The sequence below is a fragment of the Neoarius graeffei genome, chromosome 25, assembly GCF_027579695.1.
Source record: "Neoarius graeffei isolate fNeoGra1 chromosome 25, fNeoGra1.pri, whole genome shotgun sequence".
Lineage (NCBI taxonomy): Eukaryota > Metazoa > Chordata > Actinopteri > Siluriformes > Ariidae > Neoarius > Neoarius graeffei.
In genome coordinates this window covers 58,853,611-58,872,697 of record NC_083593.1, presented here as the reverse complement: position 1 = coordinate 58,872,697, position 19,087 = coordinate 58,853,611, and the positions used below count along the sequence as shown (strand labels likewise).

Below are 19,087 nucleotides of genomic sequence, written 5' to 3'. Positions count from 1 at the left end.
ATTCATTCGTTAATTTATCACACAGTCTTACCTCAGTCAACTTCTTCCCTCCTGTGAAAATTCAACGTCTCAGACGCGGACACAAGTGGGCGGGAGATGTGTTTGATTAAGTCTTCTGATTGGCTGGTGATAGACTGGTGGGCGGGGGATGCGTTTGATTAAGTCTCCTGATTGGCTGGTGATAGATTGGTGTCATTATAGCGCGTCGGAGCAGTTCATGCCAGGCTCGAGTCCACTCAACGTCAAAAAATATTGGTTTAGCCTATTTTTTTAAAATAAGACTGCCTAGGGGTGCTACGGAATTCCTGAAGGTGCAGCGGCAAAAATCAAGGTGCGGCGGCCCGCCGCAGCCAATTGTACATGGCGGAAACCCTGTTTAGAGACTTTTACTGGACTTTCAGCTCTGTGTTTTGATCACAAATAGCACGTAGTGCACTATAGAGGGTGTACAAGGCAATTGTTATATCCTAGGAAGGCTACAGAAGTAGGGATTATAAAGTCATTTGGTGTTCAGCCTCAGTTTGCTGTCAGGGATTAAATAAGTCACATTTTGTGTGAAGATGCATTGATGATGATGATGATGATGATGAGAGGCCTCAACATTAACTTTTGACACCTTTTTCCCTGCAGGGCAAATGGCCTCAAAAAAAAATCCCCCCCTTGAATTTCCTTTTGCCCTAAAATTTTGCGGTATTTCAGCAACTTTTCAAGTACACTGTTCAAGGCAATATTGATGTTTTCTAGGGGTATAATTGAGTTATTTAGACAAAAGTACATTTTTTTAAACATTTTATTTTTAAAAACAGCATTTCTGCAACAGAAGAACAAGACAAGCCCTGAAAACATGAAACATAAATCAATATCATATATGTAAGACTTTCATACGGTACGAGTACATAATACGTCTTTTTACGTAGAGTTTAGGACACAAAGCACTTTGTTTTGCCTAACAATGCCTAGCAATATTGCAAAGATGAATTATAAAACTAAAAACATTATAAAACAAGAGTCTGTACTGCAGTAGTGTCTTATCATTCAGTTTGCCATTGCATTTAGGAGGAAATTAAACAGCCTGTCCTCCTCATCTTCACATGCATGATGGGCCAATGTCAAATAATAATGGGGTAAGATGGATTTATCTATGGAATAATTCACTATGTAAATGATACAGTGGGCAAAAAAGTATTTAGTCAGCCACCAATTGTGCAAGTTCTCCCACTTAAAAAGATGAGAGGCCTGTAATTTTCATCATAGGTACACTTCAACTATGAGAGACAGAATGGGGGGAAAGAATCCAGGAAATCACATTGTAGGATTTTTAATGAATTCATTGGTAAATTCCTCGGTAAAATAAGTATTTGGTCACCTACAAACAAGCAAGATTTCTGGCTCTCACAGACCTGTAACAACTTCTTTAAGAGGCTCCTCTGTCCTCCACTCGTTACCTGTATTAATGGCACCTGTTTGAACTCGTTATCAGTATAAAAGACACCTGTCCACAACCTCAAACAGTCACACTCCAAACTCCACTATGGCCAAGACCAAAGAGCTGTCAAAGGACACCAGAAACAAAATTGTAGACCTGCACCAGGCTGGGAAGACTGAATCTGCAATAGGTAAGCAGCTTGGTGTGAAGAAATCAACTGTGGGAGCAATTATTAGAAAATGGAAGACATACAAGACCACTGATAATCTCCCTCGATCTGGGGCTCCACGGAAGCTCTCACCCCGTGGGGTCAAAATGATCACAAGAACGGTGAGCAAAAATCCCAGAACCACACGGGGGGACCTGGTGAATGACCTGCAGAGAGCTGGGACCAAAGTAACAAAGGCTACCATCAGTAATACACTACGCCGCCAGGGACTCAGATCCTGCAGTGCCAGACGTGTCCCCCTGCTGAAGCCAGTACATGTCCAGGCCCGTCTGAAGTTTGCTAGAGAGCATTTGGATGATCCAGAAGAGGATTGGGAGAATGTCATATGGTCAGATGAAACCAAAATAGAACTTTTTGTTAAAAACTCAACTTGTCGTGTTTGGAGGAGAAAGAATGCCGAGTTGCATCCAAAGAACACCATACCTACTGTGAAGCATGGGGGTGGAAACATCATGCTTTGGGGCTGTTTTTCTGCAAAGGGACCAGGACGACTGATCCGTGTAAAGGAAAGAATGAATGGGGCCATGTATCGTGAGATTTTGAGTGAAAACCTCCTTCCATCAGCAAGGGCATTGAAGATGAAACGTGGCTGGGTCTTTCAGCATGACAATGATCCCAAACACACCGCCCGGGCAAATGACTGCTCTAGAGGAGATCTGCATGGAGGAATGGGCCAAAATACCAGCAACAGTGTGTGAAAACCTTGTGAAGACTTACAGAAAACGTTTGACCTCTGTCATTGCCAACAAAGGGTATATAACAAAGTATTGAGATGAACTTTTGTTATTGACCAAATACTTATTTTCCACCATAATTTGCAAATAAATTCTTAAAAATCAGACAATGTGATTTTCTGGATTTTTTTTTCTCATTCTGGCTCTCATAGTTGAGGCAAGGCAAGTTTATTTATATAGCACATTTCATACACAATGGCAGTTCAATGTGCTTTACAGAAGCAAAAACAGTAAACAATAGAGAAATAAAATTACATAAAATAATTTTATTTTTAATCTAAAACAATTAATTAAAATAATTAAAAGAAAATAATAAGAATTAAACAATAGTAGAAATAAAATAATAAAATGCCAAAAAGAAAAAAGGAGAAAAAGAAACCAGCAGAATAAAATAGAATAAAATTAAAGTAAATTTAAAACATGCAGAGAAAGTAAAGATTATAAAAAATGTAAAAATATTAATTATTTAACAGAAAGCATCTGAAAACAGCTTGGTCTTTAACCTAGATTTGAAGCTGCCAACAGCAGGAGCATTTTTAATGTCCTCTGGCAGTTGGTTCCATAGCTGCACTGCATAGTAGCTAAAAGCTGCTTCACCACACTTTGTTTTAACAACTGGTTTTAATAGTAAATTTTTCTGCTGCGATCTGGTAGATCTGATTGGGTTAGGCCGCTGCAACATACCAGAGAGGGAATTGGGCCCTGTACCATTTAGAGATTTGTACACCAGCAGCAATGCTTTAAAGTCAATTCTGTAGCTTACTGGAAGCCAGTGAAGGGACCTTAGAATTGGAGTAATGTGCTCTGTTCTTTTTGTTCGTGTGAGAACCCTCGCCGCTGCATTTTGAACCAGCTGAAGTCGTTTGATGGTCTTTTTTGGCAGGCCTGTGAAAAGGCCATTGCAGTAATCAACCCTACTAGAGATGAAGGCATGTATCAGTTTTTCCAGATCATTTTTTGACATAAGTCCTCTTAGTTTGGAAATGTTTTTTAGGTGATAAAATGGCGTTTTAGTGATTGCTTTCATGTGACTGTCAAAGTTTAGCTCGCTGTCAATGAAAACACCAAGATTTTTAACCATTTCTTTAGTTTTAATCCCTTTTGTGTCAAGAATAGTGGTAATCCTGAGTCTTTCATCTTTTTTCCCAAGTAGAATTACTTCTGTTTTATCTGTGTTCAGCTGAAGAAAATTTTGTGACCTCCAGCTATTGATTTGATCGATACACTGGTAGAGACATTCAAGGGGGGCATAGTTGAAGTGTACCTATGATGAAAATTACAGGCCTCTCTCATCTTTTTAAGTGGGAGAACTTGCACAATTGGTGACTGACTAAATACTTTTTTGCCCCACTGTATATATTTACTGTAGAGGGTATGGTTTACTATTTGAGACACAAAAGCATGTCTTTCCATTCCTTGAATGTACTTACCATTAGGTTTTATTATTTCAATGATTATAGATACTGTACGACTACAGCTACAACTGGAATGTGCTGATTCTGTTAGTGTTTGTAATTATTGTACCATCCACTATTAAATAAAATTAAAATAAAATCTTACAACATTCACTGAAAGTCTAGAGCAAGATATTTTGTTGTTTTACAAATAACACTTCAGATATTGTTTTAACAATAATGAGCATCACTGTATAAATGACAGAGTGCAGATAGCTGTGTAACTATATGTCCGTGGGGTTGTTGAGACATGGAGGGGTGGGGATACCATCCAGCCCACAGTTCAGGTCGGAGTCCTTTGAGAGTAAATGCTTTGGCTTTTGCAGCATTCTGTTCCCAAAAGCTGATGTTGGGGGGAAAAAGTCTTTACATAAAGAAGGTTTTCTTGGTTTTGTAATTTTTTTCAAACTGTTCTTCCATGTTGGGACTCTTCGGGGAAAAAGAAGGTCTATTCCAACATGTAGCTAACGGTAGACCACAAATCTGCACCGTCACTCCAGTTGTTTTGAGGAATTTTGTACGGATCAGAACTGCTAATAAACTCTAATTTCCACATGTATCTATCCTTCACTTCTTTCTGACTAAGATTATCCAAGTAATTCGGTAGTAGAGCTTTTTTTAGCTGTAGTTTTCTTCGAACAACAGCAACAGACGCCGGACATCTCTGCTTCAGTATGTGAACAAAGTTCACTTGCCCCCAGGTATCGGGTAGTGACGGTTGCTAAGGTAAATGTGACATCAGTGCAAGGGGTCTATATGTGGACGTCCTGAAGTAAACCTGGGAAACCGTAGAGGGCACCAGCAGCCACTCAGTGATGAAAAGCACAAATGTGCATGCGTGCCTTAAAGCGAGCCAATCAGAATCCCCATTACAAATTGGGAAGAAAAAAACAAAATGGCGATCACAGGGGAGGCAAGGATGCTGGTTAATACATCTGGGTTTTTTGTAATGTGCTTGCTCGAAAATCATTTTTGTGCTTAAAGAAGCCGACCGTAGGTGTGCCTGAATGGGCCTAACTCGCTAAAATGTTTCTGCCCGTACGTCTTGGTTGGGTAAATCAGGCATTCGGGCAATGCCTGGCGTTGAGGCTTGGATGATGATGAATGTTGAGTCTTGGGCCTAATAGTTGTAAATGTATAATTTACATTCATTCTAGAAACATGTTGAGTATGTAATATATAACATAATAATTTATCTCATCATCATCATTGTGATTCCAGCAACATTTTAAATAATTATTTGTACAGATCTTGTCCAGGATTGCGTGTTAAACATTTTTTGAATTGTTGGATTGATGTGTGTGACTTTGACGTGTGAGCCGTTTTCTCTCTGCAGGAGAAAGTTGGTGAGTTTGCGAAGATGAGTAAGATCGAGCTCCTGGAGGCTACAGAGAAATCCGTTGGTCCACCAGAAATGTACAACTTCCACTGTGAGCTGAAGAACTGCCGCAGTAAAGAGCGGGATCTGGAGGTAACGTCATCAACCTCGCTTTATTTCAGGGTTTCAGCTGTGTGGTGTGATTCCAGTCTGTCCATGACTCACCTTTACCTGTGGGGAAATTGAACAGAACCTGTGTAAGGAAAAGGCCAACTTCCTGGAGAAAGCTCGGCAGAGGAACGAGCGTAACAAAGGGGACGTGGAACGCTACCACATGAAGAGGAGGCATCTCGACAGGATCCAGATGCTGGAGAAGAAGAGGCCCTGGGTGGTGAGCATCCTTCTGTCCTCTGAAAATGATAATGATTAAAATCCTTCATTCTTTTTTTGATTTTAATTAAGAATAAAATATGTATAATACATGTATGATTTATTATAAAGCCAGAGTAATTTCATTAATATTTATTGATTATTTCATTAGAACTGACTTTAAAGGCTGTGTTATCTTTCTTAAAGGCTCTAGTTAGAAAATTTTCTGAAAAACTTAAAGGGTTCCCCAGAGGGCCAATCCAAAGAACCCTTCCAGGTGGAACAACACCCCCCCCCAAACATGTATTTTTAAAAAAAGTGTGTGTGGAACTCACCTGGGTAATCAAAAGTGGTATTGCGTTCCACACATTTGAAGTGTAATAATATAATAACGGCTAATTCTGTGTATCTGCGTTTTATTCCTTCATCAATAGAAATATACATTTTGAATTTCCTTGATTTAAAATTTGAGTCTGCTTCAAAAGGCCTGATTTCCTCACAAGTAATCTTCACTACTTTTTTTTAATTTTTAATTTTTTGCTTCAAGATAAGAGAGCCTTTTATTATCCCACAAGGGGAAATTTACATTGTCATAGCAGCAAAATATAGAAAGAGAAAAAGATAAGGCAGTGAAGAAGTAGTGCAAAAGTACTAAGTATACAAAAAAAGGGTGTGTGTGTGTGTATATATATATATATATATATATATATATATAAAAAGAAATAAACTACAAATTTAACGATAAAAATTAACAAATTTGCATAAATTAACAGGTTTGCAGATATCAGGGATGAGAATTTTCCGCCGATCGGCGGATTTCCAACTTTTTCAGACCAAAATGATCGTTTTTGAGATCGATGTAAATCCGTTGAGAAATTTTCGGGGGGGGGGGGTATGATTAACGATCTGTGGTCACCTTATAATGCAGACATCCCAAGTCTCCCGGAAGTTCCGGGAGTCTCCTGCATATTGATAGAAGCGAGCAAGAGTGTGCGCGCGCAACATTAAGGTCTGCATCACGCATCTTAGAATTTTGCGCGCGCGAGGGAGACTGTGTGCGGTGTTGCCAGATATTGCTGACGTTTTCCAGCCCAAAATATGTTCAAAACCCTCCAAAATGCACTTAAAACCACCCAATGTGGCAACACTGCCTGTGTGCCTGTTCATGTAGCGCATGCCAGACAAAGAGCATCCTGATTGGGTTACTCAGCAAAATAAGCCAATCAGCTTTCAGTGTGGGCGGGCTTTTATCCCTTTTCTCGAGGACCGACCGGCATAGCAGAGAGAGCGCGCGCCCCAAAAAACCAAAGTACAAACCCCACTTCACCTCAGATTACACAAAAGAATCTCCCTGCCTAATAATCTCCCTGCCTAATAATCTCCCTGCCTAATAAGGGTAGAAAATAATGACAGTTTCGCGCGATGTACTGTTTGCAGCAGTGGTTTCAGCATTGCCCATGGTGGCTTAAATGACTGTAAAGGACATGTTGAGGTGAGGAGTGTCAGTTCATGTGCGTTATATTTAGGTCTACAACAGGCTGTCATGAAAAGACCAAACTTATTGAAGATTTCCGTAAAGTAACAATGTATGAATATACATCATATATATCAAATACACGTCATATATAAGTGTGTATCTTTTATAAATGGGGTTAGCTTATCTAATGTAGCATGTTGGGGAGAATCATAGTATCATATATCTATATTTCTGATAAAATTTTAGGTATGATACCGTGTATAACTCTCCTACTTATTGCTCATTTCATAGGGGGAATTGCTGGCATGTGCCGCGCGGGAGCGTCTGCCCACATTTTTTTAGGCCGAGATGAACTTGTAGGTTTTTTTTTTTTTAATTTTTCCAATATGTAATGCCCATTGTACACGCCTGTTCTTTAACTCAAAATCACCATCTCGATCTTCAAATTGCCCGTATGGTATCTGCATTACATTACACAACATCCTGTCCAGATAAAACCTAGTTAGTCCACACAACAGCTGAAAGGGAAGTGATGAGTGATGTTGAATGTTGCCTGCTTAATATGCAAGACCTCCTGCTACCATGATAACATCAGAAGAAAGCTTCAGAGAATTATATGACAGAATTTTTTTCTGGTTTGCACTTCATTGTAAAGGATTAGAGTATTCAAAGACATGAATAGCAAAAATGCAGAAATATAATACTGTAGAGCTCGTTTATATTAAAAGGTGCATTGATTTTTTGAAATCATCAAATGTGAATTGATTAAAAACAAGTCTCTTGTACCATATTAATCATTTTCACCTGGGAGTCCACCAAGAAGGGGAATTTATTTCCAAATACATTGCAACTTTTTGCTGATAAAATTAATGGTTTTGGGGTAAAAAAAATAGCCAAAAATCATTAGCGCCTGGAACCCCTGGGCCATGGGCCCCGCCCTGGTTTTTTCAGACTTTTTAAATATTTTTCCATTCTCATCCCTGAGATATACAGTTAGCCTAAGTGTATTACACAGGTGGAATTGCACATGGTAGTATTGCGCAAGTAAGTCGGTATATTGCACAAGAGCCATTTTAACAGTGTGTAGCGAGCAGTTCACTCTAAAGTACTGATGCTGATAGTCCGTGAACACAGGATACGTTCAGAGGGGTTTCTATGGATGTAGAAGTGATGTGGACAGTATTGTTGATTATTGTGAGGAGCGTCTGGTGCTGTGCTTGGTGAGGTGCTGGTTGTACAGTCTCACAGCAGTAGGGAGGAAGGAGCTGCTGTATCTCTCCTTAACACACCGCAGATGGAGGAGCCGGTCACTGAAGGAGCTGCCCAGTGCTGCTACTGTCTCCTGCAGTGGATGGGAGGTGTTCACCATTAAGGATGACAACTTGGCCAACATCCTCCTCTCCCCCACTACATCCCCTGAGTCCAGTGCACAGCCCAGGACAGATCCTGCCTTCCTAATCAGCTTGTTTAAGTTTTTTTCCTCTCTGCTGTTGTGATGCTGCTTCCCCAACAGACAACTCCATAGAATATGGCTGATGCCACCACAGAGTCATAAAAAGAGTTCAGAAGTGGACCCTGAACTCCAAAGGCCCTGTGCCTCCTCAGCAGGTGGAGTCTGCTCTGGCCTTGCTTGTACAGGGTGTGTGTGAGATCAGTCCAGTCCAGTTTATTGTTCAGATAAACACTCAGGTACTTGTAGCTCCTAACGATCTCAATGCCCTTTCCCTGAATGTTCACTGGGGTAGGTGAAGAGAACCTCGTCCTGTGGAAATCCACCACCAGTTCCTTGGTTTTACTTGTATTGATCTGGAGGGAGTTCCATTGGCACCAGTCCACAAAGTTCCTTGTCAGTTCTCTGTACTCGCTGTCATTGCCATCTGAGATATATCCCACAATAGCAGAGTCATCAGAGAACTTCTGTAGATGACGGGTAGTTGTATCGTATCTAAAGTCCTCAGTGTAAAGTGTGAACAGAAATGGGGCCAGGACTGTCCCCTGTGGAGCCCCTGTGCTGCAGAGAATGGTGTCTGACACACCATTGACTGTCAGCAACACCAGAGATGCACAGTCTCTCTGGCGTGGCATTCAAACCCTCACAAACTACAAACCCCCACCACGGACCTGTGAGAATGACATCACATTGCTAAACTGCCTAAATGACTTCTTTGGACGCTTTGAAACACAGAACAACACACCCGCACAGAAGACCACTCCTCTCCCGGATGAATAGGCTGTATGTCTGGATCCAGCTAGTGTGGAGAGGACCCTCTTCAGGATCAACCCACGTAAGGCAGCTGGACCAGACAGCATACCTGGTTGTGTTCTGAAGGACTGTGGCATGGAGCTCAGGGACGTCCTCACTGACATCTTTAACATCTCCCTGAACCAAGCTGTTGTCCCCATGTGTTTCAAAGCTACAATCATAATACCAGTGCCAAAGAAGCCCCTCCCATCTAACTGTAACGACTGTTGGCCCGTAGCACTGACTTCCATCATCATGACGTGCTTTGAGCGATTGGTCATGCAGAACATCAAGTCCATTCTCCCTCCCTCTCATGACCTGTTCTAGTTTGCATATAGGTCAAACAGGTCCATAGAGGATGTTCTTTCCGCTGCTCTCCACCCAGCCCTCACTCACCTGGACTCAAGGAACACCTATGTGCGAATGCTGTTCTTGGATTACAGTTCGGCATTCAACACGATCATTCCCCAGCAGCTAATACAAAAACTAGGACATTTAGGACTCAACACCTCTCTTTGTAACTGGGTGCTGGACTTTCTTACAGGGAGGCCACAGAACGTGCGGGTTGGCAGTAACACCTCCAGGACCGTCATGCTGAGTACAGGGGCTCCACAAGGGTGTGTGCTCAGCCTGCTGCTCTTCATCCTGCTGACCCATGACTGTGTACCAATCTACAGCACCAACCACATCACAAAGTTTGCGGATGACATGACTGTGGTGGGCCTCATCACTAACAATGATGAAGCCAACTACAGGAATGAGGTGAGCCAACTGGTCGAGTGGAGTAAAGACAACAGTCTCTTCCTGAATGTGGAGAAGACCAAAGAGGTTGTAGTCGATTTCAGGAGAGGTCACTCACAGCATCCCCATCTGACCACTGATGGTGCTGCAGTGGAGAGGGTGAGCAGCACCAAATTCCTAGGGGTGCACATCGCTGAGGTCCTCTCCTGGTCCAACAACATCGCATCGCTGGCCAAGAAGCCTCAAACTCGCCTCTACTTCCTCCGCAAACCGAGGAGTGCACGAGTCCCACCCCCCATCACATGCTCATTCTACAGGGGCACCATTGAGTGTCCTCACTGGCTGCATCACTGCGTGGTACGGAGGCTGCAGTGCCTCCTGCCAGAAGACTCTGCAACGCATAGTGAACACGGCCAGCAAGATCATCGGTACCCCTCAGCCCTCCCTTACGGACATCTATCACTCCTGTCTCACCCGCAGAGCCATCAGCATCGCTGGTGACATCTCCCACCCTTCACACTCACTCTTCAGCCTCCTGCCCTCAGGGAAAAGGTACCGGAGCCTCCGGGCCCGCTCCACAAGACTGCTGAACAGCTTCATCCACCAGGCTGTCAGGATGCTGAACTCTGTCCACTACCTACCCCTGGTCTGTAACGCATTCATTCACACAAGAAAACTACCTCATCCGTTTGCACATCACACCACAAACATTAGCATTACTGCTGTATCTGCTGCTATTGCTCATTTGCACTACTGACTTCTAGCACCTTCTCCATTATTGTACTGTATTGCACTACTGCTATTTTGTACATTGTTTGATTTCAGAGTGTATTTTATATATATATATATATATATATATATATATATATACACACTGTTTTTCTTTATTTTAATCTATATATCTATTTAGAAGAAGAAAAGAAGAAACCTTTGTCACATGCACACTTCAAGCACAGTGAAATTCATCCTCTGCATTTAACCCATCTGAAGCAGTGAACACATGCACACACACACCCACTCAGAGCAGTGGGCAGCCACACCAGTACCTTGCTCAAGGGCACCTCAGCCCAAGGCTGCTCCACGTCAAGAGATGATATTGGGGTTGTTTGTTTGTTTGTTTGTTTGTTTTTTGTGTGTGTGTGAGCTTTATCTGTTTTTTTTTTTTAAACAAGTAAGGTGAGAGAGAAATGGCATTTTGATTCTCCTATATGGTAGATCCTGGATATATAGTGAATTGACAAAGAATATTTGAATCTTGACACACAGTCCTTCAGTCTCACATACTGTGGTCTGTTTGTGAGATAGTCCATGAGGTAAGATGATGGTCCACCCCTGCGCTCTCCATCTTACTCCTCAGAAGAGTCGGCTGGATGGTGTTGAAGGCACTACGTAGATCAAAGAACATGATTCTAACAGTGCTTCCTGCCTTTTCAAGATGAGAGAGAGATCTGTGAAGCAGGTGGATAACTGCATCTTCCACCCTGATGCCTGGCTGGTAGGTAAACTGCAGGGGATCCATAGCTGGCCCCACCAGTATGCGGAGATGTGCCAGAACAAGTCTTTCCAGAGCCTTCATTAGGTGAGAGGTCAGCACCATTGGTCTATATCCTTTTAAATTGGTGGGGTGTGCAGTTTTCGGAATCGGAACTACACACGATGTCTTCCAAAGGACCGGCACTCTTTCCTGTTCCAGGCTCAAGTTGAAAATGTCCCACACTATTCCACACAACTGGTCAGCACAATGCCTCAGGAGCCCGGGGTTGATGCCGTCTGAACCTGCAGCCTTTCTCGCCTTCATCTTACTTAATTCCCTCTTGACTTGTTCTCTGTCAAAGGACAAAGAAGAGCACAGCTGAGTGCTCGGTGTTACGCACAGAGGTGTGAAGCACTGAGCTGGAGGTATGATGGTTGAGGGGTGCTGAGAGGGTGAGAAGGAGGTCTGTGAGCTGGGTGACGATGACCAGGAAGAGACAGTAGCAGTAACAGTGGGCTGACCTGGGGGGAGGGCCGGTGCCTGATCAAATCTGTTAAAGAAGTTGTTCAGGTCATTTGCCCATTGCAACTCTCCTCCAAGCTGCCTATTGGACTCCTTAAGATGGTTTTAAGGCCCCTCCAGACTCCACTAACGTTGCTCTGCTGCAGCTGATCCTCCATCCTCTTCTTGTCGCAGTCTTTGCCTTCCCTGATCTTTCTTCTCAGCTCCTTCTGTACCCTCCTCAATTCCTGTCCGTTTCCTGATCTGAATACACTCTTCTCATTCAGGAGTGACCCAGGGTTTGTTGTTTGAGAAGCACCATACTGTTTTAGTGGGCAAAGTGTTCTCCACACAGAAGTTTATGTAGTCCGTGATGCAGCTCGTGAGGTTGTCTACGTCCTCATGGGGCTCACAGAGAACATCCCAGTCTGTAGTGCCAAAGCAGTCCTTCAAAGCCTCATCAGTCCAGCTTCTCACCTGTAGTGTATTGACTGGATGTCTGTGAACAATAGGTCTGTAGATTGGCAGGAGATGCACCAGGTTGTGATCAGATTTGCCCAGGGGGAGGGGTGATGTACTATATGCTTCCTTGGTGTTGGCATAAAACAGATCCAATGTTTTATTGTCTCTTGTGCTGCATGTTACGTACTGTTTGAAGTTGGGAAGAGTGGAGGACAGGGAAGCATGGTTAAATCCCCAAAGATCAGGACAAGAGCCTGTGGATGCTGTGTCTGCAGTCCGCTTGTGATTGAGTGGATGATGTCACGTGCCGCGTTTGCGTCAGCAGAGGGGGGAATGTAAGCAGTTATCACAATAACATGCGAGAATTCCCTTGGTAAATAATACGGCTTCATGCTAACAGCTAACAGCTCAATACCCTTACTGCAGAGTTTCTCTTTAATAGTGATGTGTCCCGGGTTACACTATCTATCGTTGATACACAGCCAGTCCCCCTCCTTTCCCCTTTCCGCTCTCCTTTGTCCTGTCTGCATGCCGAATTTGGAAGCCATCAGACACGATGTTAGCATCTGAAGTTAGCTCGGTTAACCATGTCTCGGTAAACAGCATCAGACTACACTGCTGGTATTCCCACTGGTGCTGAGTCAGTGCTGCGAACTCATCCGTTTTATTGGGAAGAAATCTTACATTCCCCATGATAACAGATGGAAGGACGGGTTTGTAGCGTTTCTTCCTGGCACAACACTCAGCGCCGGCATGTTTTCCCCTTCTCTGTCTCCTTAATTCCCATGGTATATCCAGAATCTCCTCAGGGATCACAGTGGTGTTACTGATGCCCCTTTTCCACCAAAGCAGTTCCAGGGCTGGTTCGGGGCCAGTGCTTAGTTTGGAACTGGCTTTTCTGTTTCCACTGACAAAGAACTGGCTCTGGGACCAGAAAAAAATGGTTCCAGGCTAGCACCAACTCTTTGCTGGGCCAGAGGAAAGAACCGCTTATGTCAGCGGGGGGCGGAGTTGTTAGGACCAACAACAATAGCAAGATCGCGGACGGTCGCCATTTTTAAGCGACGAGAAGCAGCAGCTGTACAAACGCGAAGTCATCCATTGTTGTTGCTGCTGCTGCTGCTTCTTCCATGGTGTTGTTGCTTCGATGTTCGTGCCAAGGTTTATGTAAACGCAGTGACGTAACTGACGTATACAGCGACGTAATGACGTGGCTCCCCTTAGCACCCTGAGCTATGGAAAAGCAAACTGGTTCTCAGCTGGCTCGCAAGTTGAACGAGTTGTGAACCAGCACCGGCCCCGAACCAGCCCTGGAACTGATTTGGTGGAAAAGGGGTATGAGTGCTAGAAGCTGTTCCCTGGTGTAAATAATAGCCCCATGGCTATACTCCGACTCCCCTGATGTGAGCGCAAACAGAAGTCCTCAAACAGCAGAAAAAACACGAGTGTTCCAAACATAGTTTGTGTAGTAAAATAAATAGTAGTTAAAAGAAACTAAGTAAACTGAAAAACTTAAAAAGAACATTGTAAAGAATGAAAAGTAAGAGAGGAGCTGCTGTAACTGGCTGCCACTCTCGAGGGGCGCCGGAAGGATGTTGGTAGTGAAGCCTGCTAATAACCTTTTATTAGTTAAGTCAGTTTATTTGTATAGCACTTTTAACAACAGATATTGTTGCAAAGCAACTTTACAGAAAAATAAAGATTTTAAACCTACTGTATGAACTAATAAATGTATCCCTAATGAGCAAACCTGAGCAATTCCTGCTGGAACATCCAGCCAGTAAGGCATTACAATAATCCAACCTGGAGGCAATAAAGGCATGAACTAGTTGTTCTGCGTCTTTTTTTTTTTTTTTTTTTAAGATTTTTTTGGGGCTTTTTTCACCTTTATTGGATAGGACAGTGTAGAGACAGGAAATGAGCGGGAGAGAGAGACGGGGAGGGATCGGGAAATGACCTCGGGCCAGAATCGAACCCGGGTCCCCGGATTTATGGTATAGCGCCTTATCCACCTGAGCCACGACGCCCCCAAGTTGTTCTGCGTCTTGTAGTGACCTCATATTTCTTATTTTAGCAATATTTCTGAGATGAAAGAAAGCTATCCGGGTGATGTTATCAATGTGAGTTTCGAATGAAAGACTGGGGTCAATAATCACTCCGAGGTCTTTTACTGCTGCACGTGAAGAAACAGAAAGGCCATCCAGAGTTACTGTGGAATCAGAAAACTTACTTCTAGCTGCATGTGGTCCTAGCACAAGTACTTCAGTCTTGTCAGAGTTAAGCAGAAGGAAGTTAATAAGCATCCAGTGTCTAATGTCCTTCACACATTCCTCAATTCTATTAAACTGGTGTCTCTCATCAGGTTTTGCAGAAACATACAACTGTGTGTCATCATCATAACAGTGGAAACGAATACAATGTTTACGAATAATATCACCCAGAGGGAACATGTATAAAGAAAAAAGCAGTGGACCCAAGACAGGACCTTGTGGAACACCAAACTTTTACCTCAGTATGTCTAGAAAAATCACCATTTACAAACCCCATTTCCAGGAAAGTTGGGATATTTTCCAAATTGCAGTTAAGGTGAAGGTCTCGTGAGTGTGTAAAAGGAGCATGCACCAAAGGCTCAGTCTGTGTGTGTGTGTGTGTGTGTGTGTAGGAGTATGAGACAACTCGTAAGGAACTGGAGGAAGTAAAGAAACGGAGAGAGGACATGAAGAGGACGGTGAGGTCACTGAAGGAAGCTCAGACGCCTCTGCTGAGAAAAATCCAGTCCATCGAGAGCCAGCTGCAGCCCATCGAGAATCAGATGAAGGAAAAGGTTTGGAGAACATCCCCAATCCTTTTTATCAGTCCAAATCGCCATAACATACAGGACCAGCACAATAACGATAACTTTGTCACAGTGATTCGGCCAGTTTAGGAACGAACAGGTTTAAAATGCTGAATAAACACAATTATACAAAATGTCCTAACAATGTGCGGGTAAATATGGTGATTTTCTATTTAAGGATAAATTGCGCAGCTCTAACAGAGTAATAATTATGTAAACCTGCTCAAAAACATGTGGCCACTTCCTGTTTCTGCAGACCGCCAAAATCAGAGAGGCATTACAGAAATGTAAACAAAAACAGGACCAACTGGACTGGAGATATAAAGAGGTGTGGATTTGTATTTACTATTAAACACAGCAGCTCTACAGTGAAAGTTTGAGACGTCTAGACTAAGTCTGATTATCTCCCCATCAGATTGATAAAATTAAGCAGAATCTGAGTCTGAAGCAGACCGAGGAGGCGGATCGGCAGAAGCAAATCGGGATCACGCAACGCATGATTCAGGACCTGCAGACAGAGCTGGACAACATGGGCAGCCAGGAGGACGTCACACCGAAGATCGAGGCAGTTAATTCTGAACTCCGGAGCATCCAGGACGAGAAATCCAGGCTGGAATTAGAACGTCAGGAACTGAGGCGGGATAAAGACGAGGCCAAGGGCGAGCTGATACGTAAGACTTCCTGTAAACGCTATATAACTAGAACACCACAGCACTACTGAATTCTGGGTTGTGATTAGTCAGAAAATATTGATTAATTCTCTCTAACAGCAGCTCTGACAGTAGTGCAGCTGCAAATCACAGGTTTATATTAATGCACTCGTTCTAATACATAATCGTTTCTAGAGTAACGGATCATTCAGTTCACAAAAACAGATTAAAATTAGTGTAAAAATTTTCTGTAAAGAGAGATGTTTGTGTAACATTTCTGGAAGGAGTCTCCAGTGTCAGCGCTCTGTAACAGTCAGAGGTGAAGCTGGAAGTTTTCTGACATCTTTAGGACAGGAGTTTCTGTTAGTTGCTGTTTCTTGGTAATATGATGTAGCTGCATTTATTTTGTCCTCTGAACTAAAGGAAAGAGGGACTGGTGAGGGAATGACTGCTGCAATGTAAATGTGAATAGGAGCTAACTTCTTTTGCCTCCATTCCAACATTAAATGTCACTATGCAAGGATAAAAATCCAGCCACTGGGGGTGTATAAGCGTACTGTTGGTGCCGTACCCCCCATAGACAGCTACACAACGCAGATATTAACAAAAAATAAGTAGTAGTAATGTCAATAATAGTAATTATAGTAATAGTCATACAAGAAATCAGGAAAAAATGAGTAATACAACCCTGATTCCAAAAGAGTTGGGACAAAGTACAAATTGTAAATAAAAACGGAATGCAATGATGTGGAAGTTTCAAAATTCCATATTTTATTCAGAATAGAACATAGATGACATATCAAATGTTTAAACTGAGAAAATGTATCATTTAAAGAGAAAAATTAGGGGATTTAAAATTTTGTGACAACACCACATCTCAAAAAAGTTGGGACAAGGCCATGTTTCCCACTGTGAGACATCCCCTTTTCTCTTTACAACAGTCTGTAAACGTCTGGGGACTGAGGAGACAAGTTGCTCAAGTTTAGGGATAGGAATGTTAACCCATTCTTGTCTAATGTAGGATTCTAGTTGCTCAACTGTCTTAGGTCTTTTTTGTCGTATCTTCCGTTTTATGATGCGCCAAATGTTTTCTATGGGTGAAAGATCTGGACTGCAGGCTGGCCAGTTCAGTACCCGGACCCTTCTTCTACGCAGCCATGATGCTGTAATTGATGCAGTATGTGGTTTGGCATTGTCATGTTGGAAAATGCAAGGTCTTCCCTGAAAGAGACGTCGTCTGGATCGGAGCATATGTTGCTCTAGAACCTGGATATACCTTTCAGCATTGATGGTGTCTTTCCAGATGTGTAAGCTGCCCATGCCACACGCACTAATGCAACCCCATACCATCAGAGATGCAGGCTTCTGAACTGAGCGCTGATAACAACTCGGGTCGTCCTTCTCCTCTTTAGTCCGAATGACACGGCGTCCCTGATTTCCATAAAGAACTTCAAATTTTGATTCGTCTGACCACAGAGCAGTTTTCCACTTTGCCACAGTCCATTTTAAATGAGCCTTGGCCCAGAGAAGACGTCTGCGCTTCTGGATCATGTTTAGATACGGCTTCTTCTTTGAACTATAGAGTTTTAGCTGGCAACGGCGGATGGCACGGTGAATTGTGTTCACAGATAATGTTCTCTGGAAATATTCCTGAGCCCATTTTGTGATTTCCAATACAGAAGCATGCCTGTATGTGATGCAGTGCCGTCTAAGGGCCCGAAGATCACGGGCACCCAGTATGGTTTTCCGGCCTTGACCCTTACGCACAGAGATTCTTCCAGATTCTCTGAATCTTTTGATGATATTATGCACTGTAGATGATGATATGTTCAAACTCTCTGCAATTTTACACTGTCGAACTCCTTTCTGATATTGCTCCACTATTTGTCGGCGCAGAATTAGGGGGATTGGTGATCCTCTTCCCATCTTTACTTCTGAGAGCCGCTGCCACTCCAAGATGCTCTTTTTATACCCAGTCATGTTAATGACCTATTGCCAATTGACCTAATGAGCTGCAATTTGGTCCTCCAGCTGTTCCTTTTTTGTACCTTTAACTTTTCCAGCCTCTTATAGACCCCTTTCACTGACGTCACCCGAAACCGGAAGTAAACAGACCCTGCGCCATTTTGGAAGACCAACAAACTCGTGATAAGGGGATAATAACGGCAGCGGTATGTGAACCCACGAGAATAAAGTGGAGTGGCAAACGACTTAAACAAACAAATCTGAGCTGTTTTATTTATGATTTATTGGCCCAACAGTAGACTTGAAAGAAACCTGTGTGAGACTTGGCAAAAAACTGTGGATATAATGGATAAGTCTGTGCATGATCTGCGGACACTTTGAGGTAAGCAAACACAAGAAATTCAGATTTAAAACATGCTAAAGTGGCCTCAAGTTGATAACTGTATGAGGAGCAAGCCTCCCAGACTTCTACAATTTAATAATAATAATAATAATTTAGGATGGCTTGGGGCTTGCTCGCTGCTGCCACGTTGGTTGTTGAGTAGCCTGACTGTTTTTTTTTTTTTTTTTCTTGCGTGTGGTATCATTGTTGACGCGAGGTTGTTTTTTGAACATGCCAATGCGGACACGATTTCCCCTGATGAGTTATGACTTCAGACACGATGCGTGTGTGGAGGTGTGGAGTCCGCGTGATGTGTGCGTAAGATAGGCTTCTCATGTGTTTGGAGATCCGCGCTCCGAGACAAGCGCAAGCGCACACACCCCCAAGGGGAAAAAAGGGGCCCCCCGAAAATATCAGCATAGTTCGAACACTGAGTGTAGGCACTGGGTGTAAACAACAAATAGTTTACAATGTCTGGGTAGCAAACAGATGGCAGAATTGGTGTCCGGTCCTCCTTATGTTTCCATTCTCCCTTGCCGCGAGTCTTATCATATGGGTCAAACCCATCAATCACAGCCAGTTTCTCCACATACCGTGCCCTTTCTGCAGCTGGTAATGTACTCACATAACCAGAATTATCATCCATCGTGTCACTTTACTCTCGCTCGTACTTTGTTTTATATTGTGAGTGCATGTACTTGGTCTTCCAATATGGCGCCTAACAAAATCTCACGGCGCGGTGACGTCATGTGAAAGGGGTCTATTGCTCCTGTCCCAACTTTTTTGAGATGTGTTGCTGTCATGAAATTTCAAATGAGCCAATATTT

General features: G+C 43.0%; 1 protein-coding gene across 2 annotated transcripts in view; it reads left to right on the top strand.

Moving 5' to 3' along the window:
* smc5 (structural maintenance of chromosomes 5) overlaps nucleotides 1-19,087 on the top strand; it is an 87,937-nt gene that overhangs the window by 30,021 nt on the left and 38,829 nt on the right. For both annotated transcript variants that reach the window (XM_060909113.1, XM_060909114.1), the window contains exons 5-9: nucleotides 5,180-5,314; nucleotides 5,412-5,552; nucleotides 15,090-15,251; nucleotides 15,520-15,591; nucleotides 15,679-15,934. In XM_060909113.1, the coding sequence (XP_060765096.1) occupies nucleotides 5,180-5,314; nucleotides 5,412-5,552; nucleotides 15,090-15,251; nucleotides 15,520-15,591; nucleotides 15,679-15,934 (766 nt within the window). The remainder of the gene's footprint in view (nucleotides 1-5,179; nucleotides 5,315-5,411; nucleotides 5,553-15,089; nucleotides 15,252-15,519; nucleotides 15,592-15,678; nucleotides 15,935-19,087) is intronic.